General features: G+C 41.3%; 1 protein-coding gene across 1 annotated transcript; it reads right to left on the reverse strand.

Annotated features, from left to right (window-relative positions):
- Positions 1-379: 379 nt before the first annotated feature.
- LOC127323823 (uncharacterized) lies at positions 380-5,510 on the reverse strand. Its single transcript, XM_051351937.2, has 6 exons — positions 5,107-5,510; positions 3,685-3,851; positions 3,067-3,370; positions 2,291-2,443; positions 1,972-2,217; positions 380-812 (listed from the first exon to the last, which is right to left on the reverse strand). Coding segments are annotated over exons 1-6 (1,170 nt in total). The 5' UTR covers positions 5,405-5,510; the 3' UTR covers positions 380-810.
- Positions 5,511-15,091: the final 9,581 nt, after the last annotated feature.

Raw genomic sequence — 15,091 nt, forward strand, 5'->3', positions numbered from 1 at the left:
GGAGCACGGAGATGAAGCAGACTATCACTAGACTAGTCAACTGGTCAAGTTGCCACCAGAGAACGCCATTCAAAAACAGGACCGCAGCAGCTTAGCAACTAACAGAAGTGTAGCCAGCACCAGCTAACAAACCAAGGAGCAAAGAGGCCAAGTGCCCATCCAGCAGACACTTGGAAGGTTGGGCCAGTTTTTATAGACACAAGGAACGTCTTTGGCCTCATTCAGAATTGAGGTCCTCGGCATCAGAACAAGACAGGACACATTCCTTTCCCGCTCCTTGGCCAAACCTCAGAAACATAAATAGAAACTGAAACATAATCATCAGCTTACTGGAAGAACGCTAAATGCATCATTTATTAGAAATTGCAGGACCATCAACTTATTGCAAGAACCACTGCAATTTTCATTCATATGGAAATCATGATATACATCCATCATCCATAAAGAATGCAGGATTATCAGCTGGTGAACTCATTTCAACAACTTTCAGTGAAATGCTTCATCCAGGAAACCACATCACGTCCATGGATGTCAGAAGAGCAACACTACAGCAATTACAACCAGTACTGTCACTACAAAACTGTTCAGCCATTGCACTAAAAGCTTTCAGCAGTTCTCAATCTTAGAACCAAAACGGACAGGTTCCTCCTGTCAGGGGAGCGGACCAAGTTTAACTAGCAGGCGGAAGAAACACCAGAGCTACTGAGTTTTCTGAACCTACATCTATTTATGCGATAGTAGGCGCCCTGTTTTGTTGTCGTCATGTCCGACAAGGCGAAGCTGTGAAGAGAAGATCTGTAAGGACTCCAGCTCTGAATTAGCAGAGAACAATGAGGCAGTTAGGCCAGCAGAACAATAGTCTTAACCTCAGAGATATGCAAAACAAAACAAAACAAAAAAACAGTACCAAGATAAACAAGACAAACCTGAACACAATATGGTGTGCAGAAACTAAACTTGTATGTACTACTGTAGGATACGACCTGAATTTTTTCCATAGATTCTAACAGAAATTTAGTATCTTCTCCGCAAGGGAGAAATGTGATGACTAACTGATTGGACTTTCTAGATTTCGCAACTGCTACTAGCAGTAAATGGTATGAAATGATCGGACAGAATTATCTGAGTCCAGGACATATGTACAGAGACAGGTAAATCCACAAGGAATCTATGTTATGTGCAGGAATACAGGATTATGCTATATTGAGATATATGGAAGTTATTTAAATACAAAATAGATAATTTAGAGTTAAGAAATCAGATTTGTATCCTTTAGATTATTATACATAGGGGTCAAGTAAGTCCTATATATGAGACATTAGATGTACCAATTGGGAATTAATCAAAAAGAATATAGTTGTTTACTTTTATCTACTTTTCAGTAATTAGGGTTTAGATTCTTAAAACCTGCGCTTTCCCTAAACAATCAGATTAGCACTCTGCTAAAATAAGACCCGTGGGCAGATCAGTAGCAGCGGAAGGGAAGTAACAAATAATGACAAGAAAAGTAAAGACAAAAGAGTTTATGAAACAAGGAAATGTGAGAAAGAAAAATAATTAAAGTAAAGATGAAAGAGCTCCTGGAGCAAGGAAGTGTGACATGGGAGTAGTTTCTTAGCTTCCAACTAAAACCATGGTGCTAGTCATATCAAGGTTGCTCCAAGCAACAACTGACTAGTCTTTTCTAGACAAAAACACGTCGAGGGAAATGAGAAAAGGTATAAATTTACGAGCTATCGCATATAAGTTGAGTCAAAACATACTGCCTAAAAGTGCAATCCCACATGTATGTAATGTGCAATTACTTAATAATTAAAAGGGCGAATACAAGAGAATGTAAGTGTTAGAATAGTCAAAGCAATATCATTTTTCCTGCTATTTTTACCATTACTATTCTTTTACTCATAGAACACTATCAACTGCTACAGTTCTCTACAGATATGTAAGTGGCAGCAGGATACTTAGTCTTACAGTGGCATTTCTCTGGAACTTTGAGTGAATCTTCTCCGGCTTCCGAATCCATGGCCTTCTTCAGCCTCGCTTCTAGTCGCATCGACCTTGATGATGTATTATTCTCGGTCCTTTCAGCTTGTTTGGGGGTAGTTACCATTTCCTGAATCTCATTGATAACATCAACAGCATTTTTACCATCATAGTGTAATATTTCTCCTGCAGACTGTGCTCTGTCAAGGAATTCCTTCACATCTTCAACCATATCTGTTTTAATAACATCTTTTTCAGAATACAATAGATAGATATAAACATACATATATCTGGAGAAAACACTTACACTTAATCTTTTCAGAAGAGAGTTTTTCCTTCCGGATTGTATCTAACAACTCCATTCTAAAAACAAGTTGCATTCTTGACATTCGATCCTTTTTAAGGCCCATGATTAAGCCTCTTAGTTCTTTAATCTTCTCAGGATAAGCCTCTCCTTCAACTGAAAAAGAATATTCTTGAGTGAAAGAATATAGGAATCTTATTATTTTTTTCAAGAAACGCAAAAGAATTACTCCGCCTCAAGCTGTCTTATATTTAATACAACCAGTTAAGAAGGTGCCCCCAACTTCAGACTGCAATGACAAAAGGCCTCGCCCAACTCCACCTCCAACCATCATATTATATCTAAAACATCCCTATATCTCTAATTCAGTTCCAAAGATGCTAGTGGGGAATCATGTGGCGGTCATGCAGAACTGGAACAAATATGCATATCAAAATAAGCAAGCGGACGGTCATCATATTAGTGGAGCAGAGAAACATGCATATCACTATCACAATAAGCAAGGATATTAGTGGAGCAGAAAAAACACTTGAACAAACATGCAAATCACAATAAGCAAGCGGACGATCATCATATTAGTGGACCAGCAAAACCACTGGAACTAGTAGCATAGCTAGTACTAAACTATGAATACCTAAGATAGATGAGTTCCACACATGCTAACATTGCTATCAATTTCCAACCTAAAAGTGAATATGTTTACAAGGTGAAACACCTAAACACGTAAAAATCTCGTAAGATAATGATGTATACAAGTGAAGGGAGATAGGAATACATACATTTTTCCTTCGGATCGAAACCAACATCCGAGGTTGTGAAATGAAGTTCTTTCAGCAGCTCCATCAATTTCCTCCTCTTCCTTTGGTACTTATCTCTCAACAAGGTGAGATTTGCAGCTTTGATGGTCTGAATCTGCTTTTCGATCTTTCTCAACAGGGCGGCTGATAGGTATTTCTCCTCGTTGATTTCATCTGAAGAATGAGCACTGATGATCTCGAATATTTGGTAAACCTTGAGTAGCCTTTGTGTGGACTGTTCTGATTCTTTCCACAACTCCAGAAGCTCATTAGCAGAATCCTGCATCTGCACGGGAGACAACAATAATATCATCATGTACATAAAACATGCTGTGCTGGTGCAGCAATGAATTACATTCTATAGCAGGAATCCCCAGAAGGCAAAGAGAATAGACAAGGAGGGAAGATAAGAGAAGGAAGAGTGTGTCATCCTCTTCATGTTCAACAGCAACATTAAAAAGTCATGTTACATAAGGATGACCTTTAAGTAATATAAACCAGTCATTTTGCTAATGATAATTTGCCATACTGTACCTATCCTAGCTTTCCCATGAGGCTGCATACACCAGTTTGCCATGAATGAGAAAGAAAGTGGATTACCTTTTCAAAACGTTCTTCTTTCGTTTCCTGTAAGAATAGCACGATCTTGAGGAGTCTTGTTTTGGTAGCTTCTGTGATCTCCATGCCCTTCACAATACCAAGTTCATCAATTTTGTCATTGTAGTTTGACGCCAGGACATTGCACAACGCTTTAAGCCTTCCTAGCACTGCAATGTGAAAAATAAATAAAAAATTAGACAAATCTCTCATATAGTCATTATAGTCATGGACATTTAGAATTATAGTAGTTATATATGCAGATGCATTTAACTTATGCTAATACCCTATTTGGGACTGCATCCACTTGAAACATATGGAATGCTGATGTGTGAACTACAAAGTAACTTCAATTCTTAGTTGGGAACAGCATCACACATTACAGGCAAAAATATCAGAAAGTAGAAGAGCTATGTGCAGTTTCTGCTTCCCCCAACAGGCTGCATCCTAACTCCCCAGGCTAGACATTTGTCATTAAATTTGCGCACCCGTAAAGCACACCCATGTGAAAACCACAAAAATTAAAGACTATGTCAGTAAGGTGACTTATTGCTCCTGAGATGCAGTGCTCATAAGACCACCAATCACCATAATCAATTTGTGATCATGCTCACGCACCTATAATTGTTGCTATAGAGACTTGCGACAGTAGGAAATTGCAAACAAGCATGGTAGTATAAAGCATAAACAGTGCAGATAAATATCATAGGCAAAGCATAGCTAACATGAAGGAAACAATAGGACTAGTGAACTGCCAGACGATTTCTCAGATGTCACGGATGAACAGCTATGTGCAGTTTCTGCTTCCCCCAACATGCTGCATCCTAACTCCCGAGGCTAGACTTTTGTCCTTAAATTTGCGCACCCGTAAAGCACACCCATGTGAAAACCACAAAAATTAAAGACTATGTCAGTAAGGTGACTTATTGCTCCTGGGATGCAGTGCTCATAATACCACCAATCAGCATAATCAATTTGTGATCATGCTCACGCACCTATAATTTTTGCTAGAGACTTGCGACAGTAGGAAATTGCAAACAAGCATGGTAGTATAAAGCATAAACAGTGCAGATAAATATCATAGGCAAAGCATAGCTAACATGAAGGAAACAATAGGACTAGTGAACTGCCAGACGATTTCCTCAGATGTCACGCATGTTCATCCGAACAATTTGTAAAACCCAATTTACGAATCTATTTCACAGAATGATCATGAGCATGACACGAGTTAATTGGTGGTGCCTAACCCAGTTCTGCACCCCCAATTCCTTCCCTACAATGATTTGGTCGAAGATCCCACACCAACCTTCGAACAGAAGGGGGAAACATTCCCTACAATGATTTGGTCGAAGATCCCACACCAACCTTCGAACAGAAGGGGGCAACAACAGAGAGAGAGAGCGAGAGGGGGGAAGAGAAATATACGCGTGTCGGCGTCTTCCTCCTCCTCCTTGCTGCCGCTGGAGTCCGCTGCTCCGTGCACATCCTCCTCATCCCCACCGCCGCCACCTCCAGAATCTCTAGATACCTGCTCCAGCACTTCCTCCTCCACACCTTCGCCGCCTCCGAGGACACCAGTCATCTGTGCTTCCTCGTCCACACGTTCGCCGCCTCCGAGGCCCCCAATCCCCCGCGCCTTCTTCCCCTCCCGGACTCCCAGTCCCAGGTGTACACCGCCGCCGCCGTCCTCCTCTGAGTTGTCCTCGATTGGCGGAATCGCCATTGTTTCGACCTCGAGGAGGGGTGGACGCCGCAAGACAACCTCCTCGAACTCTCTCGCTCTCTCTCTCTGGCTCTCTCTCTCTCTGTTTCTGGAAGATGCCCGAAGCACTTCTCCTTTTCTTTCCCCTTCGTCAAGACTTCGAGGAGGAGTGGCGCGGCTTGTTGCTTGCAAGCCCACATTTTCTAGGCCCTTGGGCCGGCCCATTTATGTCTAGTGCTGTTCTCGAGAAAAAATAACTCGTCCAGCGCAAGAATTGCCGCGTGATTAGGGCCTTGGAGAAGTAGGCCGTGAGCGTCCGCTGTTTGTTTGCCACGCTACGCACGACGTGCGACATTGGATCGTTATGTGGCAACTCGTTAATTCCATGGTGTCGTATCACGTGGTGTCATATTGATGCGCTAGGAATGGGGTGATTTTCAAAATTAATTTTGAAAAGACGTATGATAAAGTTAAATGGCCATTTTTGCAACAGGTATTACGCATGATAGGTTTTGATATGGTTTGGTGTGATAGGATAAAACACTATGTGCAAGGTGGGAGTGTGGGAATTAGGGTCAATGATGATATTGGGCATAATTTCCAAACGAAGAAAGGTTTGAGGCAAGGTGATCCTTTGTCTCCAATTCTTTTTAATATTGTTGCGGATATATTAGTCATTCTTATTGCGAGAGCTAAGAAGGACGGAAAAGTTGGGGGATTAATACCACATTTGATTGATGGTGGAATCTATATGCTGACGATACAATTTTATTCTTAGAACATGATATTGAAAAGGCGATTAATATGAAATTCATTTTACGTATCTTTGAACAGCTATCGAGTTTAAAAATCAACTTCCATAAGAGTGAAATATTCTGCTTTGGAAAGGCTAAAGATATGGAACACCAATATAGAAATTTTTTTGGGTGTGAGTCTGGAGCCTTACCGTTTAAATATCTGGGCATTCCTATACACTATAGAACACTGAGAAATGCCGAGTGGAATCCCATTGAGTGTCGATTTGCTGCTAAGCTAGGATGTTGGCGTAGCAAAATGCTTTCTTATGGTGATAGACTGGTGTTGGTTAATTCGTTACTCACAAGTTTACCTATATTTATGCTTTCCTTTTTGGAAATCCCAGCTGGAGTTCGGAAGCGACTAGATTATTATCGATCTAATTTCTTTTGGCAATCTGATGAAAACAAGAAGAAATATAGATTATCAAAATAGAACATTATTTGTAGGCCTAAGGATCAAGGGGGATTGGTATTGAGGTACTGGAGTTAAAGAATAAGTGTTTACTTACCAAATGGATGTTTAAACTCCTTTCTGAGAAGGGTATGTGGCAGCAACTGATACTAAATAAATATTTAAGAAACAAAACACTGGCTCAAGTTGAAGCGAAACCAACTGATTCATCCTTTTGGAAAGGGCTCATGCATGAAGAATGACTTCTTTCAAAGAGGATACATTAAAATTGGGGATGGGACAAGTGTGAGGTTCTGGGAGGACGTTTAGTTGGGAAACTGATACGTCTCCAACGTATCGATAATTTCTTATGTTCCATGCCACATTATTGATATTATCTACATGTTTTATGCACACTTTATGTCATATTCGTGCATTTTCTGGAACTAACCTATTAACAAGATGCCGAAGTGCCGATTCTTGTTTTTCTGCTTGTTTTTGGTTTCGAGAAATCCTAGTAACGAAATATTCTCGGAATTGGACGAAATCAACGCCCGGGTCCTATTTTGCCACGAAGCTTCCAGAAGTCCGAAGAGGAGACCGAAGAGGGGCCACGAGGGGCCACACCCTAGGCGGCGCGGCCCCCCTTGGCCGCGCGGCCTGTGGTGTGGGGCCCTCGTGCCGCCTCTTGACCTGCCCTTCCGCCTACAAATAGCCTCCGTCGCGAAACCCCCGGTGCGAGAGCCACGATACGGAAAACCTTACCGAGACGCCGCCGCCGCCGATCCCATCTCGGGGATCCAGGAGATCGCCTCCGGCACCCGGGCGGAGAGGGGATTCAGCTCCCGGAGGACTCTACGCCGCCATGGTCGCCTCCGGAGTGATGTGTGAGTAGTCTACCCCTGGACTATGGGTCCATAGCAGTAGCTAGATGGTTGTCTTCTCCCCATTGTGCTTCATTGTCGGATCTTGTGAGCTGCCTAACATGATCAAGATCATCTATCTGTAATTCTATATGTTGCGTTTGTTGGGATCCGATGAATAGAGAATACTTGTTATGTTGATTATCAAAGTTATATCTATGTGTTGTTTATGATCTTGCATGCTCTCCGTTACTAGTAGATGCTCTGGCCAAGTAGATGCTTGTAACTCCAAGAGGGAGTATTTATGCTCGATAGTGGGTTCATGCCTGCATTGACACAGGACGATGTGAGAAAGTTCTAAGGTTGTGTTGTGTTGTTGCCACTAGGGATAAAACATTGATGCTATGTCTAAGGATGTAGTTGTTGATTACATTACGCACCATACTTAATGCAATTGTCTGTTGCTTTGCAACTTAATACTGGAGGGGGTTCGGATGATAACCTGAAGGTGGACTTTTTAGGCATAGATGCAGTTGGATGGCGGTCTATGTACTTTGTCGTAATGCCCAATTAAATCTCACTATACTCATCATGATATGTATGTGCATGGTCATGCCCTCTTTATTTGTCAATTGCCCAACTGTAATTTGTTCACCCAACATGCTGTTTATCTTATGGGAGAGACACCTCTAGTGAACTGTGGACCCCGGTCCAATTCTCTTTCTTGAAATACAATCTCTTAATCTTTGTTCTCTTGTTTTCTGCAAACAATCATCTTCCACACAATACGGTTAATCCTTTGTTACTGACAAGCCGGTGAGATTGACAACCTCAACTTTGTTTCGTTGGGGCAAAGTACTTTGGTTGTGTTGTGCAGGTTCCACGTTGGCGCCGGAATCTCTGGTGTTGCGCCGCACTACATCCCGCCGCCATCAACCTTCAACGTGCTTCTTGGCTCCTACTGGTTCGATAACCTTGGTTTCATACTGAGGGAAACTTGCCGCTATACGCATCACACCTTCCTCTTGGGGTTCCCAATGGACGCGTGTTGAACGCGTATCAAGCAGCTTTTACGGCGCCGTTGCCGGGGAGATCAAGACACGCTGCAAGGGGAGTCTCCACTTCTCAATCTCTTTACTTTGTTTTTGTCTTGCTTTATTTTATTTACTACTTTGTTTGCTGCACTAAATCAAAATACAAAAAAATTAGTTGCTAGTTTTACTTTATTTGCTATCTTGTTTGCTATATCAAAAACACAAAAAAATTAGTTTACTTGCATTTACTTTACTTATTTCATCATGTTTCCTTTTAATTTTACCACAAAAGACATACCGGTAGGACGTGGGTCTATAGTTGGGAGAAATAATATAGAAGAATTCTTCAATCATGTTAGTACCATTGAAAATTTCGAAGATAGACACTTGGTAGACCTTGCGCCTACTTATGAAATTGCTGCTGCGCATTTAGTTCGCCTGTTGGAAACTAAATTTGTTAATCTTAATCCTATAATCCAACACATGTTTCTCACACTTGGTGATATGGAAGAAGGGGAAAAGAAAGACTTTGTTTTAGAAACCCTTCTTAGAGAATTTGGAGGTCTAGCAAGAGAAGCTAGAAAGGTCTTTGCTAAATTTAATATGCTTGGTTCTCATACTAATTTTGTTAGTCTCCTTGAAAAGATGGACATGGATAGAATAAGATACACTAATAATATTGATGATGGTGGGGAGATCAAAGCACCAATACCATGTAAGCTCCTAGCTATGAATGATGCACTAGAAAATAACTGTGCTTGGCTTGTTCCTGAAAATTTGTTTGATGAGAGTAGCACGCCTAAGACTAATGAAAAGGGAGATGCTAAAACTTATGTATCTAATATACTATGCCTGGTTGAGAAAGCTCCACATCCCGCTGTAGAAGTACCACCCTTCGATAATACTTGATACACACTTTCTGCGCCTAGCTGAAAGGCGTTAAAGAAAAGCGCTTATGGGAGACAACCCATGTTTTTACCTACAGTACTTTGTTTTTATTTTGTGTCTTGGAAGTTGTTTACTACTGTAGCAACCTCTCTTTATCTTAGTTTAGTGTTTTATTGTGCCAAGTAAAGTCGTTGATATAAAAGTTCATACTAGATTTGGATTACTGCGCAGAAACAGATTTCTTTGCTGTCACGAATCTGGGCAAACTTCTCTGTAGGTAACTCAGAAAATTATGCCAATTTACGTGAGTGATCCTCAGATATGTACGCAACTTTCATTCAATTTGGGCATTTTCATTTGAGCAAGTCTGGTGCCATTTTAAAATTCGTCAATACGAACTGTTCTGTTTTGACAGATTCTGCTTTTTATTTCGCATTGCCTCTTTTGCTATGTTGGATGAATTTCTTTGATCCACCAATGTCCAGTAGCTTTATGCAATGACCAGAAGTGTTAAGAATGATTGTGTCACCTCTGAACATGTTAATTTTTATTGTGCACTAACCCTCTAATGAGTTGTTTCGAGTTTGGTGTGGAGGAAGTTTTCAAGGATCAAGAGAGAAGTATGATGCAACATGATCAAGGAGAGTGAAAAGCTCTAAGCTTGGGAATGCCCCGGTGGTTCACCCCTGCATATTCTAAGAAGACTCAAGCGTCTAAGCTTGGGGATGCCCAAGGCATCCCCTTCTTCATCGACAACATTATCAGGTTCCTCCCCTGAAACTATATTTTTATTCCATCACATCTTATGTGCTTTGCTTGGAGCGTCGGTTTGTTTTTGTTTTTGTTTTGTTTGAATAAAATGGATCCTAGCATTCACATTGTATGGGAGAGAGACATGCTCCGCTGTAGCATATGGACAAGTATGTCCTTAGTTTCTACTCATAGTATTCATGGCGAAGTTTCTTCTTCGTTAAATTGTTATATGGTTGGGATTGGAAAATGATACATGTAGTAATTGCTATAAATGTCTTGGGTAATGTGATACTTGGCAATTATTGTGCTCATGTTTAAGCTCTTGCATCATATGCTTTGCACCCATTAATGAAGAAATACATAGAGCATGCTAAATTTGGTTTGCATATTTGGTTTCTCTAAGGTCTAGATAATTTCTAGTATTGAGTTTGAACAACAAGGAAGACGGTGTAGAGTCTTATAATGCTTACAATATGTCTTTTATGTGAGTTTTGCTGCACCGGTTCATCCTTGTGTTTGTTTCAAATAACCTTGCTAGCCTAAACCTTGTATCGAGAGGGAATACTTCTCATGCATCCAAAATACTTGAGCCAACCACTATGCCATTTGTGTCCACCATACCTACCTACTACATGGTATTTTCCGCCATTCCAAAGTAAATTGCTTGAGTGCTACCTTTAAATTCCATCATTCGCTTTACAATATATAGCTCATGGGACAAATAGCTTAAAAACTATTGTGGTATTGAATATGTAATTATGCACTTTATCTCTTATTAAGTTGCTTGTTGTGCGATAACCATGTTTCTGGGGACGCCATCAACTATTCTTTGTTGAATTTCATGTGAGTTATTATGCATGTTCGTCTTGTCTGAAGTAAGAGCGATCTACCACCTTATGGTTAAGCATGCATATTGTTAGAGAAGAACATTGGGCCGCTAACTAAAGCCATGATCCATGGTGGAAGTTTCAGTTTTGGACAAATATCCTCAATCTCAAACGAGAAAATTATTAATTGTTGTTACATGCTTATGCATAAAAGAGGAGTCCATTATCTGTTGTCTATGTTGTCCCGGTATGGATGTCTAAGTTGAAGAATAATCAATAGCGAGAAATCCAATGCGAGCTTTCTCCTTAGACCTTTGTACAGGCGGCATAGAGGTACCCCTTTGTGACACTTGGTTAAAACATGTGCATTGTGATGATCCGGTAGTCCAAGCTAATTAGGACAAGGTGCGGGCACTATTAGTATACTATGCATGAGGCTTGCAACTTGTAAGATATAATTTACATGATACATATGCTTTATTACTACCGTTGACAAAATTGTTTCATGTTTTCAAAATCAAAGCTCTAGCACAAATATAGCAATCGATGCTTTTCCTCTATGGAGGACCATTCTTTTACTTTATTGTTGAGTCAGTTCACCTATTTCTCTCCACCTCAAGAAGCAAACACTTGTGTGAACTGTGCATTGATTCCTACATACTTGCTTATTGCACTTATTATATTACTCTATGTTGACAATATCCATGAGATATACATGTTACAAGTTGAAAGCAACCGCTGAAACTTAATCTTCTTTTGTGTTGCTTCAATACCTTTACTTTGAATTATTGCTTTATGAGTTAACTCTTATGCAAGACTTATTGATGCTTGTCTTGAAGTGCTATTCATGAAAAGTCTTTGCTTTATGATTCACTTGTTTACTCATGTCATATACATTGTTTTGATCGCTGCATTCACTACATATGCTTTACAAATAGTATGATCAAGATTATGATGGCATGTCACTCCAGAAATTATCTGTGTTATCGTTTTACCTGCTCGGGACGAGCAGAACTAAGCTTGGGGATGCTGATACGTCTCCAACGTATCGATAATTTCTTATGTTCCATGCCACATTATTGATGTTATCTACATGTTTTATGCACACTTTATGTCATATTCGTGCATTTTACGGAACTAACCTATTAACAAGATGCCGAAGTGCGATTCTTGTTTTTCTGTTTTTGGTTTCAGAAATCCTAGTAACGAAATATTCTCGGAATTGGACGAAATCAACGCCCAGGGTCCTATTTTGCCACGAAGCTTCCAGAAGTCCGAAGAGGAGACGAAGAGGGGCCACGAGGGGGCCACACCCTAGGGTGGCGCGGCCCCCCCTTGGCCGCGCGGCCCTGTGGTGTGGGGCCCTCGTGCCGCCTCTTGACCTGCCCTTCCGCCCACAAATAGCCTCCGTCGCGAAACCCCCGATGCGAGAGCCACGATACGGAAAACCTTCATCGAGACGCCGCCGCTGCCGATCCCATCTCGGGGATCCAGGAGATCGCCTCCGGCACCCTGCCGGAGAGGGGATTCATCTCCGGAGGACTCTACGCCGCCATGGTCGCCTCCGGAGTGATGTGTGAGTAGTCTACCCCTGGACTATGGGTCCATAGCAGTAGCTAGATGGTTGTCTTCTCCCCATTGTGCTTCATTGTCGGATCTTGTGAGCTGCCTAACATGATCAAGATCATCTATCTGTAATTCTATATGTTGCGTTTGTTGGGATCCGATGAATAGAGAATACTTGTTATGTTGATTATCGAAGTTACATCTATGTGTTGTTTATGATCTTGCATGCTCTCCGTTACTAGTAGATGCTCTGGCCAAGTAGATGCTTGTAACTCCAAGAGGGGGTATTTATGCTCGATAGTGGGTTCATGCCTGCATTGACACCTGGGACAGTGACAGAAAGTTCTAAGGTTGTGTTGTGTTGTTGCCACTAGGGATAAAACATTGATGCTATGTCTAAGGATGTAGTTGTTGATTACATTACGCACCATACTTAATGCAATTGTCTGTTGCTTTGCAACTTAATACTGGAGGGGGTTCGGATGATAACCTGAAGGTGGACTTTTTAGGCATAGATGCAGTTGGATGGCGGTCTATGTACTTTGTCGTAATGCCCAATTAAATCTCACTATACTCATCATGATATGTATGTGCATGGTCATGCCCTCTTTATTTGTCAATTGCCCAACTGTAATTTGTTCACCCAACATGGTGTTTATCTTATGGGAGAGACACCTCTAGTGAACTGTGGACCCCGGTCCAATTCTCTTTACTGAAATACAATCTACTGCAATACTGTTCTACTGTTTTCTGCAAACAATCATCTTCCACACAATACGGTTAATCCTTTGTTACAGCAAGCCGGTGAGATTGATAACCTCACTGTTTCGTTGGGGCAAAGTACTTTGGTTGTGTTGTGCAGGTTCCACGTTGGCGCCGGAATCTCTGGTGTTGCGCCGCACTACATCCCGCCGCCATCAACCTTCAACGTGCTTCTTGGCTCCTACTGGTTCGATAACCTTGGTTTCATACTGAGGGAAACTTGCCGCTGTACGCATCACACCTTCCTCTTGGGGTTCCCAACGGACGCGTGTTGAACGCGTATCAGAAACTTGCCTCTTTCTCAACAATATCCTGCGTTATATAATATTGTGCAACATAAGAATGTCTTGGTATCAACAGTATTTGCCACAGTACCCATAAATATTTCTTTTAGAAGAGGTCTCAATGATAAAAAAAAAATGGTTGCAATGGTTACATCTCTGTCAACGGTTAATGACAATTACATTAACTTCAGAATCAGATAAGTTTATTTGGAGACTTAATGATTCTTGAATTTTTTCAGTCAAGTCTATGTATCTTGATTTACTGAACGGGCATACTGTATTGTTGGAGATATGCCCAAGAGGCAATAATAAAAGTGGTTATTATATAGCTTTATGTTTATGATGAATGTTTATATACCATGCTATAATTGTATTAACCGAAATATTGATACATGTGTGTTATGTAAACAAACAAATGAGTCCCTAGTAAGCCTCTTAACTAGCTTGTTGATTAATAGATGATTAGTTTCATAATCATAAACATTGGATGTTATTAATGACAAGGTTATATCATTATATGAATGATGTAATGGACACACCCAATTAAGCGTAGCATAAGATCACGTCATTAAGTTATTTGCTATAAGCTTTCGATACATAGTTACCTAGTGAAAGAACATCTCTCACATTATGTTTTGTGTGTTTGATGTCAATATATATGATACACTTATGTTTGTTTAAGTGGTACAGGGATTACATAGATATTTATTCATGTGTGTTGGATTTGATCGTCTGTCAAAAGATTTCAGAAAAAGTTGGCCAGGCCGGATAATCCGGGCCGGATATTGTTGAAATATCCGGCCCCCTGTTTTTGGCTAAGTCGTCGAGGTTTTGCAGCTCAGTATGGGGGCCGGACATTTGCCCGGATAATGTCCCGGTATTGTACCAGGGCCGGATTATCCGGGCCGGATATTTTGGAAATATCCGGCCCCCTCGTTTTTGGCTAAGGACTGGAAGAAATGTGGCTCAGTACATGGGCCGGACTTTTGGCCGGACAATGTCATGGTTTTGTCCCGAAGGCCGGATTATCCGGGGGGGGCGGATTATCCGGCCCTTACTTAGGCCGGATTATCCGGCCCTCCGGAAAAGACAACGGCTCATTTTTGAGAGGGGGTATAAATACCCCCCTTCTTCTTCCTTGGTTGCTTGCTCAATCATTATCCAAGAAATCTGCCAAGCCACCTCCATTAGAGCCACCTCAAAGAAAGTCAAGATTTGCAAGATCTCCTTCCTCCCCCAACCAAAGCTCTTGATCTTTGGAGATTCGAAGGAGAAGACACCGATCTACATCCTCACCGAAGCGTTCTTCATTTCCCCCTCTCTTGTTTGAGGGATCTCATGCTAGTGTTCCTATTTGGTTCCCTAGTTGATTTGTGTTGATGTATTGTTGTTGATTGTTGTGTTGTAACAGATTTGGGAGCCTCCAATTTGGTTGTGGATGTGTGCCCCAAGAACCTTGTAAAGGCCCGGTTTCCGCCTCGAGAAAATCCCTTAGTGGATGTGGGCTAGGCCTTCGTGGCGTTGCTCACCGGAGATCTGAGTG

Source organism: Lolium perenne, chromosome 1 (genome assembly GCF_019359855.2).
Source record: "Lolium perenne isolate Kyuss_39 chromosome 1, Kyuss_2.0, whole genome shotgun sequence".
Taxonomy (NCBI): Eukaryota; Viridiplantae; Streptophyta; class Magnoliopsida; order Poales; family Poaceae; genus Lolium; species Lolium perenne.